Source organism: Acipenser ruthenus, chromosome 7 (genome assembly GCF_902713425.1).
Source record: "Acipenser ruthenus chromosome 7, fAciRut3.2 maternal haplotype, whole genome shotgun sequence".
Classification (NCBI taxonomy): Eukaryota; Metazoa; Chordata; class Actinopteri; order Acipenseriformes; family Acipenseridae; genus Acipenser; species Acipenser ruthenus.
In genome coordinates, this window is record NC_081195.1 from 61,559,384 (window position 1) to 61,579,363 (window position 19,980).

The 19,980-nt window shown below is 36.7% G+C and overlaps 1 protein-coding gene across 1 annotated transcript; it reads right to left on the minus strand.

Annotated features, from left to right (window-relative positions):
* Window positions 1-5,597: 5,597 nt before the first annotated feature.
* LOC117415930 (sodium-coupled neutral amino acid symporter 2-like) lies at window positions 5,598-15,787 on the minus strand. The gene is made up of 16 exons (XM_034026873.3): window positions 15,430-15,787; window positions 14,158-14,409; window positions 13,781-13,859; window positions 13,314-13,429; window positions 12,066-12,139; window positions 11,870-11,962; window positions 11,621-11,702; window positions 10,884-10,966; window positions 10,496-10,554; window positions 10,140-10,322; window positions 9,933-10,012; window positions 9,628-9,728; window positions 9,120-9,244; window positions 8,802-8,946; window positions 8,587-8,684; window positions 5,598-8,106 (listed from the first exon to the last, which is right to left on the minus strand). Exons 2-16 carry the CDS (start codon window positions 14,286-14,288, stop codon window positions 8,005-8,007), a joined length of 1,551 nt encoding a protein of 516 aa, XP_033882764.3. The 5' UTR covers window positions 14,289-14,409; window positions 15,430-15,787; the 3' UTR covers window positions 5,598-8,004.
* Window positions 15,788-19,980: the final 4,193 nt, after the last annotated feature.

The following is a 19,980-nucleotide window of genomic DNA, read 5'->3' on the forward strand; positions in this document are numbered from 1 at the left end:
ATCCTTAAGGATATTATCTTCAAGTATTGCTCATCATTGTTAGACAGCTTTTTGGGTCTTCCAGTCCTGGAGTTGTCAATTACTTATGATGTTTCTCTGTACTTGTTGATTATGCTTTGGATACCACACTTTGAAAATCAAGTGATGCAAGCTATTTCACTCAATGTGTTTCCTTCTTTATGCAAGTCAAGGTTGTTATAATAGTAGAAAACACTAGTGGTCGCTTTGAGTAAATTGTTAATGCTCATAATGCATCACAGTAGAAAAATGCAACATGTCTAAGACTTTTGCACAGCAGTGTGTGTGTGTGTGTGTGTGTGTGTGTGTGTGTGTGTATAACTCCCACATGGAGTACCAAACTATACTTTTGTTTTCTTCAACTAACTATAACTGGATGACTAAGCCATTTACCAGTAACCAATGCAATACACCACAGGTTCACACAGTACCTTCCACCAACTGCCAGCCTCTTGCCTTCACTGCCTAGTATAAACATTTTATTCCTGTTATATACCTGCCTCCTAATTACAGGCAGGTGACACCCATTAAATTAAATCAAATAATTACACCTATAATTATGCCCTGCAGTCACTCATTCTTTTGTTAGAAAGTAGACAGGGAATAAAGAATGATCCGAAGAGCCAGTGGTTGCTAAGTGAGCGGATAACCTATTTGAATAAGAACTATCATAAAGGATAGAACAGTGCTTATTGGTAACTTTATTGATCATATTCAGTACTGAATTGCAGTTTATCACCTTCTAAAAAAAAAATAACAAGGTGCTAACATCTTTTTGCAAATAATCAACAGTAAATGAAAAAAAGGTAAGCTCAATTTTTTAAATACTGTAATGACCAAAAAGAGCAACTACCATTAGGATTTAATCATGCAGAACTGTCATCACAAGTGGTTATTTTAAACAATCACAAGGACGCAAAGGCAGAAAGGGGAACAGATTTATTAAAAGCTAACATTAAGTTTCCATTTAGAAGGTGGATGAATTGCACAAGACCCCTATACCCACCTTTTTCAGAAATGTCTGGATGATTTACTCAACAAATCTAATCCCCCTGGCGTAAGTGAGCCAAATGATGAGTAGCGGAGAAAGTCAGATGAGGTACACAGTGACGTAAGGAGGCTGTTACTGAAAATACAGAGAATCAATATTCAAATTCTTTTGTTGTTTTGGTTTGCAGCTGCTATTCCGTTTCTCTTGTTAAGTGTGTGTGTCTCGCCACTGTGGTCTTTTATCCTAAATCCTGCTTCATCCTTTACTTTCTTTTCATTTATGGAGGCCCAGTGAAATGGAGAATATTTAGTAGATTTAACAAATGGGATTAGTGACCAGTCCGATGTTAGATACTGCTTATTCCTTTTAACACACAGAGAAGATCTTCCTTCCGCTGGAAACCATAAAGATTACAACCTATGTCACAGAATGTATCATTCTGTTAGTTTCATTGCTCCACATAATGCATTTACTTCTTGTGGCCCTGCATTATATTTCTCCATATTGGAGTATTATGTGGAAATACAACAGTGTTATTGCACTTGGTATGTCAGCATGGATAGAGGGTTTCAATCTGTATTACATTGGATCAATGACCTTTGAAGTGCATCTCACATTGAGAGATTGAAAGTAAAACCTAATTGGTACCATTCTTTGTCCACTTAAATTTTAGTTAGCCCCGAAGGAATTCAAACAACTTCAAAAGTGTTAACATTGTGGTATACAAAAAACAGTTTTGATTTCCATAGTATACTTTGTGTGTGTATGTATGTATGTATGTATGTGTGTGTGTGTGTGTGTGTGTGTGTGTGTGTGTTTATATATATAATATAAATTGTTTTAATTTAATTAGCGACACCTAAGGCCTGAGAGGAGACCTGTGGGGGAACCTTATGACAAGGTATGTGTGTTTTGTGACCGGTAAACAGCATAGCTGTCTGATATAGTTAGAACTGGTGAAAAGTTTAGTTTAAGCACTCCTTGATGGAGTTAGGTTTTTGTTTATTTTGATTTGTGTTGTGTAAAATAATAAATATACAGGCACCACCCTGTTTTACACTTCATTTTGTTGTGAAGTACTTCATTTTGTCAAGAAGACAGTGTGAATGTTTGTGACATGTTTCATGTTAAAGAGCACACAATATTGTGTGTGTTGCAAATCAAGGAATCCCTTTAATACTTAGTAGATCATGATATTTAGATAAAAGGTGGACTGATGAATAAAAGCTGGGCAGCACAGAAGCTGGAAACTAGCTTCTCCTCACAGCCATGGACTATTCTCTGACCAGAGTGGGCTGTTAAGCAGGTTGTGCTTCTGCCCTCGAGTCCTGGAGCCAGAAAAGTCCTCCCCGTGCAAAGGGCTGGGGTTCTCAATGGAGTAGTTGACACCAGTGGCAATTAAAGGTAAATGAATTATTATCAATGAACATGCAGTTATGTGGGAGGGTAATTGGATAACTGATTATCGATGGGGCTATCAAAACAGACACCTGGGTGATAATGCTATGTTTGTAAAATAAAGATCTGTACAGAGAAGCAGCTTAGCTGTCCTGCGTTAGTTAGGGAAATACTGAAAGAAATGTTTGTTTAGTTCTCTGTGGGTTTTCTTTTCATTTATTTGTAAATAAAAGTGCACCAAGGCACTGAACTGCAGTTACTGTCTCTGTATTTGCTACTCCTGCTGTTGACCAGCCTTGACCGCACACGCTACATTGGTGCCAGTGGTGGGATAGTGCCCTAGTGACCGGGAGGAGAACTGCAGAAAAATGCCATGCCACTGTTGCTGCAACTTTCTACAGCGAGAGATCATAGACTGAAGGGAGAGTGGCTGCTAAGTAAGTTGCTGCTGCTGGAGGGTGAAGCAGCGCTGTCTCGAGAGGCAGAGGGAGAAGCAGCGCTGTCTCGAGAGCCAGAGGGAGAAGCAGCGCTGTCTCCAGAGGGAGAAGCAGCGCTGTCTTGAGAGCCAGAGGGAGAAGCACCGCTGTCTCTGGAGGGAGAAGCAGCGCTGTCTCGAGAACCAGAGGGAGAAGCACCGCTGTCTCCAGAGGGAGAAGCAGCGCTGTCTCGAGAGCTAGAGGGAGAAGCAGCGCTGTCTCGAGAGCCAGAGGGAGAAGCAGCGCTGTCTCCAGAGGGCGAAGCAGCGCTGTCTCGAGAGCCAGAGGGATAAGCAGTGCTGTCTCCAGAGGGAAAAGCACCACTGTCTCCAGAGCCAGAGGGAGAAGCACCGCTGTCTCCAGAGGGAGAAGCAGCGCTGTCTCCAGAGCCAGAGGGAGAAGCAGCACTGTCTCGAGAGCCAGAGGGAGAAGCAGCGCTGTCTCCAGAGGGAGAAGCAGTGCTGTCTCCAGAGGAAGAAGCACCACTGTCTCTAGAGGGAGAAGCACCACTGTCTTGAGAGCCAGAGGGAGAAGCACCACTGTCTCCAGAGAAGCACCACTGTCTCCAGAGGGAGAAGCAGCGCTGTCTCGAGAGCCAGAGGGAGAAGCAGCGCTGTCTCGAGAGCCAGAGGGAGAAGCAGCGCTGTCTCGAGAGCCAGAGGGAGAAGCATCACTGTCTCGCCACTTTTATATGATCCTCCAAATTTTAAATAATGATATCAGGACACAAGGCCGCAGGCTCTTCTATAAATAAGAATGGTTTGTAAATGAATTCACAATATACTGTACATTACTGATATCCCCATCTGAGATTAAACGTATAAAGAAAGGTTATTTCAAAGGAAGTTCTCATGTTTGTAAGCACTCTAGGTCATTCACAGTACATTACTTTCTATACTATAAGTAGAAGGTCAATAGGGATGTGACACAGACCTGAGTCATAACCAACCTGCATGGTTTAAGATGTTGTTGATTCTACATAAACTTTTAATATCTGTCCATAGCTGTGTTTGTCCTCAGTTAGAAAGGTGATAAGCACTGTCACACATTTCTGAGAGTGAATCTGGCAGATATCCATTTTGAAAGGGTTAGAAAGAACATGTTTAAAATATGAACTGTAAATTGTGTTAAGTACGACAAAAACCCAGCTAAAATGACCATTGGCGGACTTTAAACAAACCACACTGTCAACCAGGGCAGCTTTCTGATGAAATAGAATGCACTTACATATTGTTAAACTCTGGAACAATGTAGTGAACCTACTCCACAGGGAATTCAGCTTAGTGCAGTGATCGGCAGTGCTGCTTTAACGCTCTTGTGAGAGGGGAAGCTGCTGTATGTATTATATCATATTCTGGATGTTTGAATTATAAGCAGTAGAGAAACACACTGTGCCTGTACTTCCCTGATAAAGGCAGAACAAGCTGTCACAACTCTCCTCCCAAAATAATGACAGAGAAATCCCTCATATGTGTAGCAGGAGCAGCAGCTCCTGCTGTGGATTTAAAGAGAAGCACAGCGCATTTCTCAGTCAGACATTTTTGTGCAGGTGCTTCCTCATTTTGTTTCTGTCAAAAGATATTTGCTTCTAACCTTGAACATTTTAGAGGTCAAGGCTCAGCCACACTGTATGTGTATGTGTATATATAAAAAAAATGAATTAATGGAACTTGAATCTGTGCATAATGGCTGCGTTTTAACTTAGTAATTAAAACGGTAGTAAAGACTTCTACTGCTTAAATCCGAGCTGTACCATATATGCATAATAATAACAATAGTAATAATAATGAAAAATTGAATGGATTTTTTTTTTTCCAAAAACAGGTATTTATTTATAAATTGAAGATATGTGTTTTGGATTCTCAGTTGATTGTTCATTTGAGGCTTCTACCCTGTAATTACTCAATTTAGTGGCTTTTGTTTATGTAGCAACAGTACTATTGCCAGATACACATGCACATGTTTTGATTAGAAACGGCACTTACTGTACAATTGAAATGTGATTCATTGACAGGAATGTGATGACAGAAGTGAAATTTACACCCTTAAGTTTATACAAATAAATTGAAGCAATAGGAAGGTAGAGCGTGTATTTCCGTCTCCTGTATTTTTCCATGTTCTAGTTCAATTACATGACTATTAAATAAGTATTTCGTAAGAGCAATGAAATACGCCCTCTGGAAAACAAATGGATTTCCTGGAATATTTCTGCAAACCTTAAAGCATTCCTTGGCCTTTTAAACTGATTTGGGGTTTTTTTGTTTTTTTTTTAAACCGTCAAGATTGGGGATCCTATTTTGATCCAAAGTTTGAATGCATCGTCATTGCTGGGCACTGGCAGGGTACATTCAGCTAGAACGAACGTCTCACTTTAAAAAGCTGAAGCAAAGCTCAATAAATATATCTGTAAATCCACAATTTAAAAGTCTGTAAATTAATAGTTTATAAGTGATTAATCACAATAAAACCCTGGATTGTGGGCATTACTTTGGTAGCTTGTTTGTACAGTAGTGTAGCAGGGTTCTATTGCTACATTTGCTTATTTGCTTATTAACATTTGCTATTGCTTAACCACGTTATTCTTCAGAGTACATTCTTAATGGTTTTACATGTTAATCATATTCCTTTGCCTTTGCACTTGTTTCATAATAGGCCACTGTAACAAAATAAATGAAGACCCTCCCCTAGGAAAGAAATCCAGACAAGAAACAATATTTATGTAGGGTTTACACTATCTATAACTTTTATTGAATTATAATTACAGGATATACATAATGTTTCATTGAAACAAGAGTACAGCACTGATGTTAATGCTATCTTTCTGTCTGCCACGATGATATTTCTAGTTTGCTTACTCTCCAACAGTGCTGAAATATACATACATAATGGAATACAGAAAACATGTATGCAGAACCAACACATACAGTATTTCTACAGTGTATACAAACCATTGTAAACTAGCAAAATCAAGACTTCACTCACATTAATCGATCTGTAGTAAGTCTATCAGGTGTAATTAGGTTTTTAGCAAAAAGGTAGGTAACACTGACTTGAGGTTAATGATTTTTAACAGTAGTCATCAGCAATATAAAGTTCAAGTGACAGTGAATAGCCATAGTTTGTTATGGACCCATTCAAGTTCAACAGAGCTCTACAGTGAAAATCTGAATACCTAATGTGTGCCCTCTAAATAATATTGAAATTGGCAGCACCCATTGTGGGGGGAAAAAAAACAAATATATAAAATGATAGTAATAATAATAAATAAATGTGCTACTTAATAATCTACATCTGTTTATTGTTTTTGTTTTCTACTTAAAATATCACACATTTTGCTTGAATTACAATTAGTGGTCTGAGGGATAGCTTTCACTACTAAGAAAATAAAAGCTAGCTGATCCATTACGACTGGTGGGAGAAATAAACAGGCTGCTAAAGCAACGCGAAATCAGCAGCTCTGGTCAGGTCCATGATATTTAACAACTTGCAAAAACATAATATAACAAAAAAAACTGCTTATATACATTCAAACCAATATATATATATACATATATACATTTTATATAAATATAGTAAAATAGATTCAATTACGTTGATTTCATGTTGTTCCATAAATATCGCAGGACAATGTAACACCATCGACAACAACTGAAATTTGTATCGGAAGCACAGTATATCTTTAAACATGAGGTGACAGTAAAACAGCAGTTGTAATTTTAACACAGTAGGTACCCAATCGGGATGCTTTCATATTTCTGTAAACATAACCCATCACACGGGGAAGCCATATACATTACATGCGTCTTTAAAAGCCTGTGTTCAAAGAAAAGCTTCCAACTTATAAATAAAACATCACATTTTGACTAGGTTGTAAAAACAGGAAATGTTGCTACTGTAAGCTACAGGAACAGGCAGTGACATGTCATGAACCGGCGATATGCACTTTTCACTTGTATCCGGTAGCCACTTCTAGGTATAATCCCATTACTGTTTTTCATGTGCAGTTTTAAATTTAAAGTAGTCACATATAACAAAAAAAAATCAAATGAAATGCAGTCAACTTAGTGGCTGGCATGAAATAAATGAAGGTACTTGCTATGGCACCTGTTTTGTAACTTCTCTCGAACTACGCTTCTTTCATTACTGCACCCTCTTTACAGGCTTGATCAGTTCAAACATCGTGCTTTTAATACTGTATAGCAGAGGTGAAGAACTAGAAAACAACACAACCTGCCTTTTGCCTCTGTAGATAGTTAATCTAATTATGCTTCACAAATACATCACTATAAAGACTCTTCTAAACAGGTTTTATTAAATGTGATGCTTTTTTTCACTAAAGCTAATTACATTACCAAGGGCAGTTAAGCTTTGGGGTTTAACACTGTTAAAAAAGTAATTGATAAAATTGTTCTGACACTTGGTAAACCTGAATAAAAGTAGTGTAAGGAAGATACATCCTTAAAGATACAAGTAACTACTTATTTCTTAATATACTTTTTGGCCAAGTAAAGCAGAAGTGCTTTGACTTTTGAATAAAGCCTGCATACGACTCAATTACTCTGCTTCATACCCACTTTTTTAACTCTGGTAATTCCCTTTTAAGGGGCACCAGGTGACTGTCAGGCAAGTGAAAACTACAGTTGTGCCCAAATACAGTATGTACAAAGAAAACACATGCAAATGCCACTTTTTTGTATACCTGAACTGGAACTTCATAGCTGCATTTTAGGCTTAGATTTATGCCCCTGCTTTAGGCACATTCAAAATATAGTACTGTAACTAACACAAAAAAGAAGAAATTGTCATAAAAAATATATATCAATGGAAACAGGAACAGTTTTAAATGCCATCCATGTGGCCTAACAGCATACTGTACAAAGTTTATTACATTCTCTTGGAATGGTATAAGTCGCTGCCCATTGGCTGTGGTTGAGCAAAAATGTACTTGTTACTGTAAAGCAGTCTTTGAAATCCACAAAAAAATCATTTTCTCTGCTAAGCAATTTCTTTTTTTTTTTTTTTTAAGAATCTTTTTGTGTTTTTTTTTTTCATCAGTGTGGGTAAAGACACTGTTTAGTAAGGATTACATTGCAGCCAGAAGACAGTGACGTCCAGGTTTGTTTAATGGCCGTCAGCCATAGCAGCATTCTGGGTCCAATCCAGGATGATCAGGGTCATGCTTCCAATCATAACGAAGAAGCCGCTGATACAGAAGATTACAGCCTATAGAATAAAAATATCAAAACAATCCAATGAACATACACTTCATACAGCAAGCGATTTGTTCAATTAACATCCATACTTGAAGGCATACAATAAAACACTATGACAGCTGGCCAATATTTTTTATGTGCAGTAATGCATACTAAGTCTAGGACTATTTAAAGAAAAGGCTGTAAAACAAAATACCAACTTTTATTTATTACTGTTGATATGTGAATGCACCAAGAGACTCTAAATACTGTACGAACCTCTGCTGATAGTAACCTTTTGCTAGTACTGCATTGGGAACAGTATTTTTTTTTTTTTTACTGGGAAGTCATATTAGTAGACCCCCAATGCAATGCCAGTTTATAAAATGATATGACCTTTCATGTACCCTGCGGATCGAGACATAAAACCAAGATCCTATTCCAAGTTCACCCCCTAGTCTATGTAAGTCGCTTTGGATAAGAGTCTGCTAAATGGCTAATTAATACGTACCCCAATCTTCTGAACTGACTTCATTGGTTCCTTCTTCACCAGCTTGATGTAAAATGCAGAGGGGAGAATGAAGATGAGCATAGCAGCAGCGGAAGCACCTGTACAAAGACAACAACAAAAAGGAAAGTGTTTGAAAATTAAAGGACTCCTCCTTCTCTCTCACACGCACATACATTTTTGCTGAATTTAGTAAAGATAAAATGAATGAAACTTACCAACGAATCCAAAGATGTCCCTGATTGTGGGCACGAAAATAACAAGTACGTTGGTAGCGCCCAAGAGAACGAAAGTGATAATGGTATGACGGACCCAGCTGAATTCCTTTGAGGCGCACAGCAGCTGATTAACTGACGTACGGATCTGAGGAGGAGAAATGGAAAACACTGAGTTAGGTTATGTGAAAATGGAACAGGATTTACACAGTGACAGCACAAATTGCACATGTGCATATGTACGCATTTTAAAATAAAAGCTGTACTTAATGTTAATGCAGAGCAACTAACATCCTCATCATAAAATATGTTCATACTTACGGGAAACAGCACAACAGGGACTGTGAGGGTGACAGCGGTCAGCACTGCAAGACGCACAATAAGGAGGACGACATCAAACTTGTAAACCTTGGAGTAAGTGTGAAGAAGCTCTGGTTCCACGTTGTCTGCAAACAACATAGCAAATCCTCATCAAGCTCTGCTCTCTTCATACATCTTGCTTTACATGCATTTCCACAAAGAGGACTAAAGATTTTCACATGCACTAGCCAAACTGCTGAGATATGGAAATGCTTTGGCCAAACAGGCATTCACAATTAATAAAGGGGGCTATAATATTTAGTCTTCGAATGAGAAAATACCAGCTGTAACAAGAAACAGAGAAAACTCAAAACCAATAGGTGCAACTTTCCTCAGGCTAGTTGTGACTTCTACCAAATAGATTGTGTAATTATTCCCATTGAGGCTGGTCTAAGATATTACAGTCAAGCTCACCTGTAGGTTTAGCTTTTAAAATGTAGTCTATGCTATAAAATAAAAAATAACTTACTTCCGAAAGTTATATATCCAAAAAGAGCAGCCAGGAGGTACATGACAAACATGGCAAAGAAGGAAACGTTCGACACGTTCTGCATCCTCTTGCGGGAGCGACTGCAAAACAAAACAAAAAGGGGATGTTTAGGATATGATGAGCAGTATATAATACCTACAGTATTAGGTCTATTGTCAATATGCAATTTGTTATGCTTAATTCATATTTATCACATGGATATTTTCTGATGCCTCTATAAATGAAGTGATTTTTTACATTTCCAATCTCTTAAGTAATTCAAAAAGTTTAACAGTTGCTCTTACTCTTTCAATTCCTCGTAGATAGGTAACACAGCAGGGTGGCACACGAAGGCAAAGGTCAGGATGGGCACAGCATAGACGGTCTGAAAGAACGACAGAGAACATTATACTACATCCCAATGTAGTCAGTGTACTCCTGTGTTAGACTGATACAACTTAATGTTGCAGAACCGAACCGGTACTAGAATCCTTCTCTAATGAAACACACACCTGGGAGTTCCAGACAAAATACTTGGTTGTGCACGTGTCCTCATCGGCAGTGGCATTCTGCACTGTCACAGCCGTTTCACGAACTGCAGCTGCCACGTGAGCTACTGTGTAGTTCAGAGTCGCGTTAAGAGCATCATTTTCAAAAATCAGAGGGCAGGAAATCTGGAATGTCTTATAGATAACCTAGAGAGGGAAAAACAAATAATAAAAAAAAAACTTTTAGAAATGACGGTGTAGGTAATAAAAGTGTCCCATAAATGTCTATAATTTGAATCCTCTTTAGTATACTCCTATAACAAGCTACCCAAATGTATCTTTTGCATAAATACTGCACTTTGAATTACTAATATACTTACAACAATAACAAAGAAGACCATACAGAGCAAGGAGAAGCCACTGGTATAACCAAGATACCCTGGAAAACAAAACATAGAACCCACTGTAAGTAATGGAAAAGAAGACCGCTGCTTCCTCTGTTATTGGCTGCCATTGCACAACTGGTTGGTGTCATCATATAGAACGAGGCACGTCAAGAATGTTCTCTTAATTCTACACTCCTCTACAACGTAACTATTATTGAGATAATCTAACGAATGAAAGAAACACACACACAGACAGACATGACTTGGCAAACTTCACAGAATATATATATATATATATATATATATATATATATATATATATATATATATATATATATATATTTTCATACTTGAGTTTCTTAAATCCTGAAGGTTTACTTACCAAGGTTTCTTAACAGGGACAAAGGTAGAATAATGAGCAGGGACACTGTCAGAACAAGATAGTCTCCATTGATATACCACTCTCTGTAAAACAAAGAAAATGCATGCTGTTCATTTTACCCTTTGACTTTTTTTTTATTGTATTGCAACACAATCTTATGCTGGATAATAAAATCTGCCAGGGCAAAGGCAGCCAAGTCAAAAGGCTGGATACAAGAGCATTCCTATGGGTGTCAGTAATTATACACTTCTGGACATGACACGTTATCGCCATTAAAGATTAGGTTTCATGAAGTTGACTTCCATTTACGCTGTGCTATTCTTGGTACATCTCCAACCAAAGCTCAGTTTAACACAAGGCTGCAAGAACCTTATAAATGAACTTGCCTGGCCCCATGTTCTGTTTTTTAGATCTGAGGTTATACCCTAAGAGACTGGTATTTGGAGGCATTCTGAAGTTATTATGCCAAGCGATACACAACGTCTGGTACATGTCTACTCAGTGAATATTAACATTATAAACGTTTTATTTTTTCAAAGCAGTTTTAAGCTTGCATCGCCATGACATTGTTTGTGTTCTACATACAGTTCATTAAAAAGCCTCATTTTGTAACTTTTTCCTCTTGCTACTGATTAAACCTTTAGCTATATAAAGGGAGCTTTACGAAGCTGTCATTTTTAAAACAGGTTTTTGTATGTTTTATGTCCAGACAGGTCTCCATCAAGTAGTCTACATACCCAGTATTTTCCTTCATGCCCAGGAATGCTTGGATTACAATTGGCAGCTCGTACTTCACAATGTAGAGGTAGCTTGACATAGCTAAAGTAAACCAAAATATACAGAATATAAATATATGTATTCAACTGTGCAGATTCATATATAAGTGTATTAACATACATGATTTACTATGGTGGATAACACTACATCTGAAATGTTGCAATTTCTAGTAAATGAAATAATATACATTAAATGTGCAATATCATTACCTCCAATGTTCTGCATTGTGATTGAAAGAGAAGCAGCCAGTTTTCCTGGCATGCCAAATGCCTTGTATCCCAGTTGTTCATACAGTAATGATCCTAAAAAAAGAACATCCGGTATTAGGAATTCTATTCATAAATAACACTGTTAGTTGGGTTTCATTTTCTTTGGAGCATACTGTATATGTATATATTTCTTTACCTCCTTCATTTGCAGTTTTCAGCAGAAGGTGTACAGAATACAGGGAAAATATAGACACAGCACTCAAGAGGACCCTGTAAAATATAGGAACAAAAAGTGGTAAGAATGTATTTGTTACAAAACTATGCATTAACCTAGAGTTTCACTTTTATCTCTGAAACATACAAAATTCTCTAATTTAAATTCTTAAAGATGTGAACAAATTTACTAAAAAGGGCTTAACTATCTATCTATCTATCTATCTATCTATCTATCTATCTATCTTCAAATATAGCACTATTATAGGGCCTTAAAAGCTTAAATATAAAAAGATATCCATAATAATCTTCTTGAGCGCTCAGAATAAACTGCAAAGTTGTATACTATATAAACATTTCTTTGAAGTTCAGTGTGACAGTAGGCTGGGATTAAGCAACTATTTTGGGCAGGGTACATGGGTGAACACCCATAATTCTTTAATGTGTAATGACTTTGTAGGAAGAAACTAATACTGCCCTTATGCTTCCTATCTCTGAGGAATGTTACACTGTAAATAGTATCATCTCTCCCAGCCTCCCACACTCATCAATCAATGATCACGGCACAGCTCTCTATGCTTTAAGAATCGGGTATAGATTGTTTATCTGCTGTTGGAGCATCTGTATTTTACAAAATGTGGGCTAGTTCCAAAAATCCTGCTGTTTCTCAGGGCTCTCAGAAAAATTGTACCGTTTAAATAACAAATTAAAAATGTTGTCTTATATAAAAATAAATGACATATTTTATATATTAGTTTATTGTTGTGCTGTCTTGAAGAGTTATTTTCCTAGATGTCTCCATTGATGAAAGAGTTAAATGCAAATGTGAGTTAAGATGATTCATGCGTTCATGTGATGAGACAAACCCATCTCTTTCAACCTTTATATAACATTTCAGGTGTGGTTTTGGCCTGATTGCAAAGGATTAAAGATGCTAAGCGGATTCATTTCACTTAGTTGTATCAAGCCCAACTGCACTGCATGAACCCAGCTGCAGCTACATGCTCTTTTTTAAACACTGGTTACCAGGAAATCAAGTGCAGTGCCACATGATCACTAATTCATTTGGAGTACCTGGGGTGCAACAAGTGGAAATGTAGGTAGACAGATAGTTAGATAGATAGATCATTACATGCAAATATATACATCATCTGCTACAGTCAGCACTGCATCATGAGCAGATCAGATGTCTTAAAGTGGAGCTACTATGGTTATCATTGTAGATACTTACACAAAAAGTGCAATTCCAGTGTTCGCCATGGCGTAGGAAAGTCCCAGGATGCCACTACCCATGATGGCGTTGCCAAGATTGAATACTGACATTCCAAATGAGGTTGTGCCGGGAGACTGCAGAGAATAAAAATGCAGGTTTACAATTTTATAGTTGACTCGTAAAATGGCCACTGAGATCAGCAAAAAATAACTTTAATTTATTTGCTAATATTTTATGTTGCCATGTTAACAGATATAGTATTCCCACTGCACTGGGTGTGGATATTGGGTTTACATTTTCTTGTGCTTTGAAAATATACATTATTTCAGCAGTTTATGAATAAAAACAAGAGAAATAAATCACTTTATTCTATATGTCTTGTTAATCTATCTAATACCTGTGCATTACTGTCCAAAACCAACTTGAGACATGTACTAGTGTGTGATAATATATTCTGACCCATACAGTATTCTATTTTTACTTACATATTCAGTTTCAAATTTTTTCTTTCCGAGGTAGTCTGGGAGGAAATTCTGGCTCTCTGGGTCCATATCTTGATATTGACTAAACAAATAAATAAATATAAACATATATATATATATATATATATATATATATATATATATATATATATATATATATATATATATATATATATATATATAATTTAACACAATTTTCAATCTTAGGTGTAAAAATAAATTGCCATTCCTTTTCATTTTACAAATATACCGTTCTAAATACATCACAACATTGAGGGGAAATTGCCAGATTGTAGCCTTCAAGACATAGAATTTCATGTACAACAACACACACACAAGCAGTCAATTTGTACAGTATACATTTTGTAAACATTGCTAACCTGCTAATGGGGGCTTTTTTTGTGGTACATTCAGGGTAGCCATATTCGTTGCTGTTGGAGCTGCCAGTACTGTCCTCGTCTGGCGAAATGTTAAACCGGCTCATCTCTGTTTTTGCAGTGCTTTGCTTCATCTTTAAAACCAATCCAAAGGAAATGTCTTATTTATTCTTTATTTTAGCCAGACAGGTTCTAGCCTCTTGCTTCCGAGTTCTTGTGCTCTCTTTGTCCTTGCTAGTGGTGTACCGTCGGTCCCTAAGGAAATATGGAATAATCAATATACACAGTGCAGGCTGCAGCATCCTCCTCTATAGATCAGCACCGCGTGATCAACGTTTTGATACAAGGGAGGGGCGGAAGGGGGGGGGGGGGGGGGGGGTGACTCATTCAAGGAGTGGAAAATTACTAGACTGCATACCGGCCACCCTAACACAAAACCGGTATGATGATGGACGTGTGTATACATCTATTCAAATGAAACCATGGTTCATTTCTTTCTTTCCCTCTCTTTTTGGTTTTTAAACAGTAGTCTTTAATCAGTAACTCATGTACATTTTAATAGAAAACATGCTTTAAATTATTATTATTATTATTATTATTATTATTATTATTAATAAACAAAAACAGGTCTGTTGGGTGTTTTTGTTTAATTATGGCTACATATTATTCAGCATCATTTTGCATTCTTTATTTAATCCTAGCCCCTATAATCGTTTTCTCCAGAAGGTTGGAATGGAAACAAAGGCACGTGCTCTCAGACCTTGCGCAGCATCGTCTCAAATGTCATCTCATTATACTTCCATTAATTAGAATTAACGGTAACGGGTCGTTATTTAATTTATAAATCTCTAGTCGTGTCTTTTGAGTTAAGAAGCACCAGAACCTACAAAAAAAAAAAAACAACAAAAAAAAAAACCCTCCAACTCCCGGCAAAATCTAACAAGTCACAAGACTGCGCAGCATTGTCTCGATTTTTTTTCCAGGGTTGCTGATCTAAAACACAACTGTCTGAAAATGATAACATATTTCTTGAAATAATTCTAATTAACTAGGAATGTCAAATTATACCCATATATTGATAACGACCACTGTATTCCCGAAATAAAATTAAACCACAATTTATAACAATGAAATATTTATAAAAACAATACCGGTATCTCTTTCTATACATTATCAACACTGAGAAATAAAAGTACATGCACAAATAATCTAAAACACAGCATAAAACAAGAAAACGAGGTACAGTTGAACGTAACATTTTAAAAGGCTTCTTACCTCACGATTCTACAGCAGCGTTACTATTGTTAATTCCTTTAATGAAACAATATGTAAAATGACCTTGCTTTCCAATATTTTTCTGAGACGAGCAAAATCCAATGCAGTAAAAGTCACGGGGTAGATAAAATAGTGGATTATTATTATTATTTTTTTTGTTTATTAAATAGATACCAAAGTATAATTTAAAATATAAATATACTTTACAATTAAATTGTAAGTTCAGTAAATATAACAATAAAATGACAGTACATGTTTTTAAATAATAAATAATGTTACTTTTTATTGATATTATTATTTTATATTTTGAGTTGAAAGCACTCTGATGTCTATGCTGTTCTAATCTGCACTACTGACGGGTTCGAGATTTTTAACCATCCGAATTGCATCAGCTTCGCAGGCTAAGGGGCGTGGTAATGACGTAAAGACATAAGGGTGTCCAATGACGAGGATTGTATACAAACACCAAGACAATGGCAAGCTGTATTTTTCCACTATAGTTACAAGTAAAAAAAAAACGATAGTCGTTTCCCCTGCTGAACAGGGTGCGAATTGCCTTTTTGTAAGACTAATGTAGTAATGTACAGTATGTCGATAACATGGCCACAATCGACTTTATTATTATTGTTAACGTTTTTTTTTACTGTTTGTATTTAATGTACTATGCTCTGTATTTCACAGTATTTAATGTATTATGCAGTGCTCCTCACTATCTTGTAAAGCGCGTTTGTGATGGTGGGCCACTATGAAAAGCGCTATATAAAATAAAGATTGATTGATTGATTGATTTTTGTCATTAATAGCAGATGGTGTCTACGCGACAACTGCAAAACGTGGCCGTGGTGGCTGGATGGGGGTGTTCGACCTATGTGAAAATAAACTACAGCAGGGTAGAGCACATACATTCTAAACTCACATCTGAGCTTTTAATACATTGGATATTACTATTATATATTTTATTTATTAATATTTATTGATGTTTACTTTGCTATTGTTGCCATAAAAGAAAACTATACGATTCCCCATGACAGTGCAGACAAGAATTCGCATTATCTGTAGGCTATATAAAGCTATAGTATAGGCGTTATTTTGAATATAATTTGGTAAATTTATGGAGAGTTAGTGCCCGAAAGCATGCGGAATTATTTGTGTATATACATAGTTATTTTTTTGCCGGTATAAAGGTCAGGAAGCCCATCCCGTTTCCCAAGGAGATTAGGACGCCATGTCATGTGACGATTGCTCAGGCGGCGATCAGCAGAACAGATTGTCAGTCTCATCACAATGCTGCTTTTTCATGGCTTGCCAGGTACTGAACTACAGTACTTAAGTATGTCAACTTGAATTTAGTCTTTAGAAAAGTACTGTATCTTAAATCCCAATTAAGATAGCATGGAATGCTCAAAAAGGCAATCCAGGTTGAGGTACACTATGTTATGTCCCTTTCATGTCCCCCTGCCTTTTCAGGTAACACCAGTTTTAGTACTGAGGAATTCAAAGTATTAACTTGCAAAAGGACAGTGTAAAGTAGAATCATTTTTCAGATTTAGTTTTCTGCATCTTGGTTAAAATCTTAAACTGCACATTAAATTATTGATGTCTGCTAAGGGACCTTTTTTTGTAGCTTTATGTTCAACTCATACTGCAATGCAAAGTTAATACTGTCGACAAATGCAAAATGATGCCTTAGAAGTAAATACAAAAAGTGTTCTTTACTTTTTCTGTGACACAAATGCAAAAGTAGGTGGACAGGTTTATCATCTAGACATGCAGGGGTTGGATGGGGGATGAATATACTCTGTAGTGTAATAAAACTTCTCTGATAGCAACAGTTGACTAGGGGCAAATTGCTTCATAAAGGTTGCTATATTAAGATGTCTGTGGTCTTTGTAAGCTTTATTTAATAGCCTCCAAGTTGTAATTGATGCGAAGACACAAAGTATCACCAATACTACCTCCATGGTGCACTTTTTAGTTCTTCCTTGAACTTGACAGTGACTTGAACCACCTTGTATAATCACGCAAAAGAACAAAGTTAATTTCATAACACAAACAATGCAACATAATGTTATGTTACACCAATAGAGTGCCCTTCACTTCATGGAAGCATCTCAGAGTATTTTATAAAGTATCTTATAGTTTGAAACAACATTTGAAAAGACCAATTTGATAAATGGTTTCATGCCTCATACTGTAACTAAAACAAAGTGCACAACAGCTGCTGAGACAAATCTGAATAAAGCATGAGTAATGTGGGAGGGCATCTCTTCAACATTAGGCGCTATCAAGGGTGGAGTAACATTTCCTTCTAATGAACCTTCACTGCAACAGGCGGTCAGGGCGGAATTAAGAGTAATGGGGGCCCGGGGCTGTTATCGTTTTGGGGGCCACTCTGCATATTCAGTTCCTTCCCTTTACTGTTTTACTACCACCACATTCAATTAACATTAATGTCAAATTATTCAGTCTTAGCTGATCCATATTTGACCTGATTCGAAGTTTGAATTCGCATCAGTTTTGAAAATGAGCATTCGCCTAGTTTTAGTTACTTGCAGTGTCAAATAAAACATGGGAAATGCAAACTGCACTCTTTTGTCGTAATAGCAAGTTATCTGAACACGCATTGTCCTTATCTCTTGAATATGTATGTGTATAATAGGTTTGTAGTAAATATATATGCAGTCAAAAATGTTTAGCAAATAATACAAGTATAATACACAGCGCTTTCTTATGTGATGTTGTTTTTTTTATTATTATTTGTGTCAGCAGAATCAGCAGAGCTGCACACACAGAAACAACATATTTTTTTATTTCTTTGTGTGTGTGTGTGTGTGTGTGTGTGTGTGTGTGTGTTTTGGGGACCAAATGAGGCAGGCTGTGTTTTAAGACAACCTAAAAACTTCATGGAAACCCGGTTTAAGAAAACTTTCTTACCGTAACCCTGGTTCCCTGAAAGAGAAGACGACCACCAACATTATGTATGGGATATTCCTACCTACCTCAATTTGAGTTATGTTCTAAAAAAAATATCGGGATACCATTAGCAACAACATTAGCAAAAGGTTTTTGGTTTAAAATAATGGTGAATGGTGTGTATTTGTTAATTTGAAGAAAAAATATCTGTTCAACAGATGAATAAGTGTGGAGTAGTGGTTAGGGCTCTGGACTCTTGACCGGAGGGTCGTGGGTTCAATCCCAGGTGGGGGACACTGCTGCTGTACCCTTGAGCAAGGTACTTTACCTAGATTGCTCCAGTAAAAACCCAACTGTATAAATGGGTAATTGTATGTAAAAATAATGTGATATCTTGTAATAATTGTAAGTCGCCCTGGATAAGGGCGTCGGCTAAGAAATAAATAATAATAATAAAAAAACAATATGGTTAGTCAGCAAGGGGTCTAAGTGGAGTCAATAAATGCCTCACCCCCAATTTGCATTTAGACTTAGAAGGAGGACAGGACTTTAAACCTGTAACCACACACAATTAGTACATTCTAGGCATGATTCAGGGTTAAACGCTACTTTTAGAATCAGACAATATTGAAAGGTCACAGTGTGACAAGATTTCTCAAGTGAAGGGAGCAAAAAACACAGCAAAACAACAGAGGCCTGTAAGCAAGAAAGCTATTTAGGCTGACCAATAAAAAAAATGATATAACATCTCAACATGAGAGAAACAGAGCTCAGAACCATTCAGAATAATTTCAAACATTAGGCATGGGTAAAAAAAAAAAAAGAAAGCTATTAAAATTAGCTTTTTGGGCCAAATTAGCATGAATATACTTCAACACAACTTCAGTATTTTAGTATTTGCAAAGGAGTTTATACAATACTAAATGTTCAACTGTTTATGAATGAAAGGGTGAGCCATTAAACCTTAGCCTGTATTTTAAAAGGACATAGATTTTGGAAAACAACATTAAACACTGAAAATTGTTACATGAGCTTTCTAGAGACAAGCTTAACAGACTGAAAAACAAACACGTCTGATCTGAGGAAGTGGTATGTGGCTGTATAGTTTTATCAAAAGGGAATGAATGATGATCCTAATCAGTTCTGAATCCTATATGAACTTGTAAGCCACACTTTGCAAACAATCATTGCTCAGTGTCAGTGCAGATAAAGGCAGTAAACTAACAACTAGTGAAAGAACAGTCCCAATCCTGATAACTGTTCTGATACAATCACAGACACACAGTAGGGCACCCAGACGCCCCAGTCTGACTTGGACTGTCCATTTTTCCCACCAACTGTTCATGTGCTCTGACATTTTTCTCTCAGTTTACAACATTACACTCCCAGTGCCAGATAGCACTCCATATGTTAATTAGGTAAACAATCATAAATCATATTACATATGGTTCCAGAATAATATTTTTCATAAAGGCTACTATACTAAACTAAAAGTAAGCAAAATGATAAAAAATGAGTGATACAAATATTAATACATATGGTTATAACATATAGTTAAATGTGGCCACGATTTGGTAAGGGAAGGTGCAGTGGTTGTGAAATTTGGCTAGGTGAGAATTGAATGATTGATGTCAGTTA

Coding starts and splice junctions, on each gene's coding strand:
- LOC117415930 (XM_034026873.3), bottom strand. CDS start 14,288: ATGAAGCAAAGCACTGCAAAAACAGAGATGAGCCGGTTTAACATTTCG. Junction 13,430..13,780: donor AAAAATTTGAAACTGAATAT/GTAAGTAAAAAT, acceptor TATTCTCTGCAG/TCTCCCGGCACAACCTCATT. Junction 8,947..9,119: donor TCCCTGTTGTGCTGTTTCCC/GTAAGTATGAAC, acceptor TCTCCTCCTCAG/ATCCGTACGTCAGTTAATCA.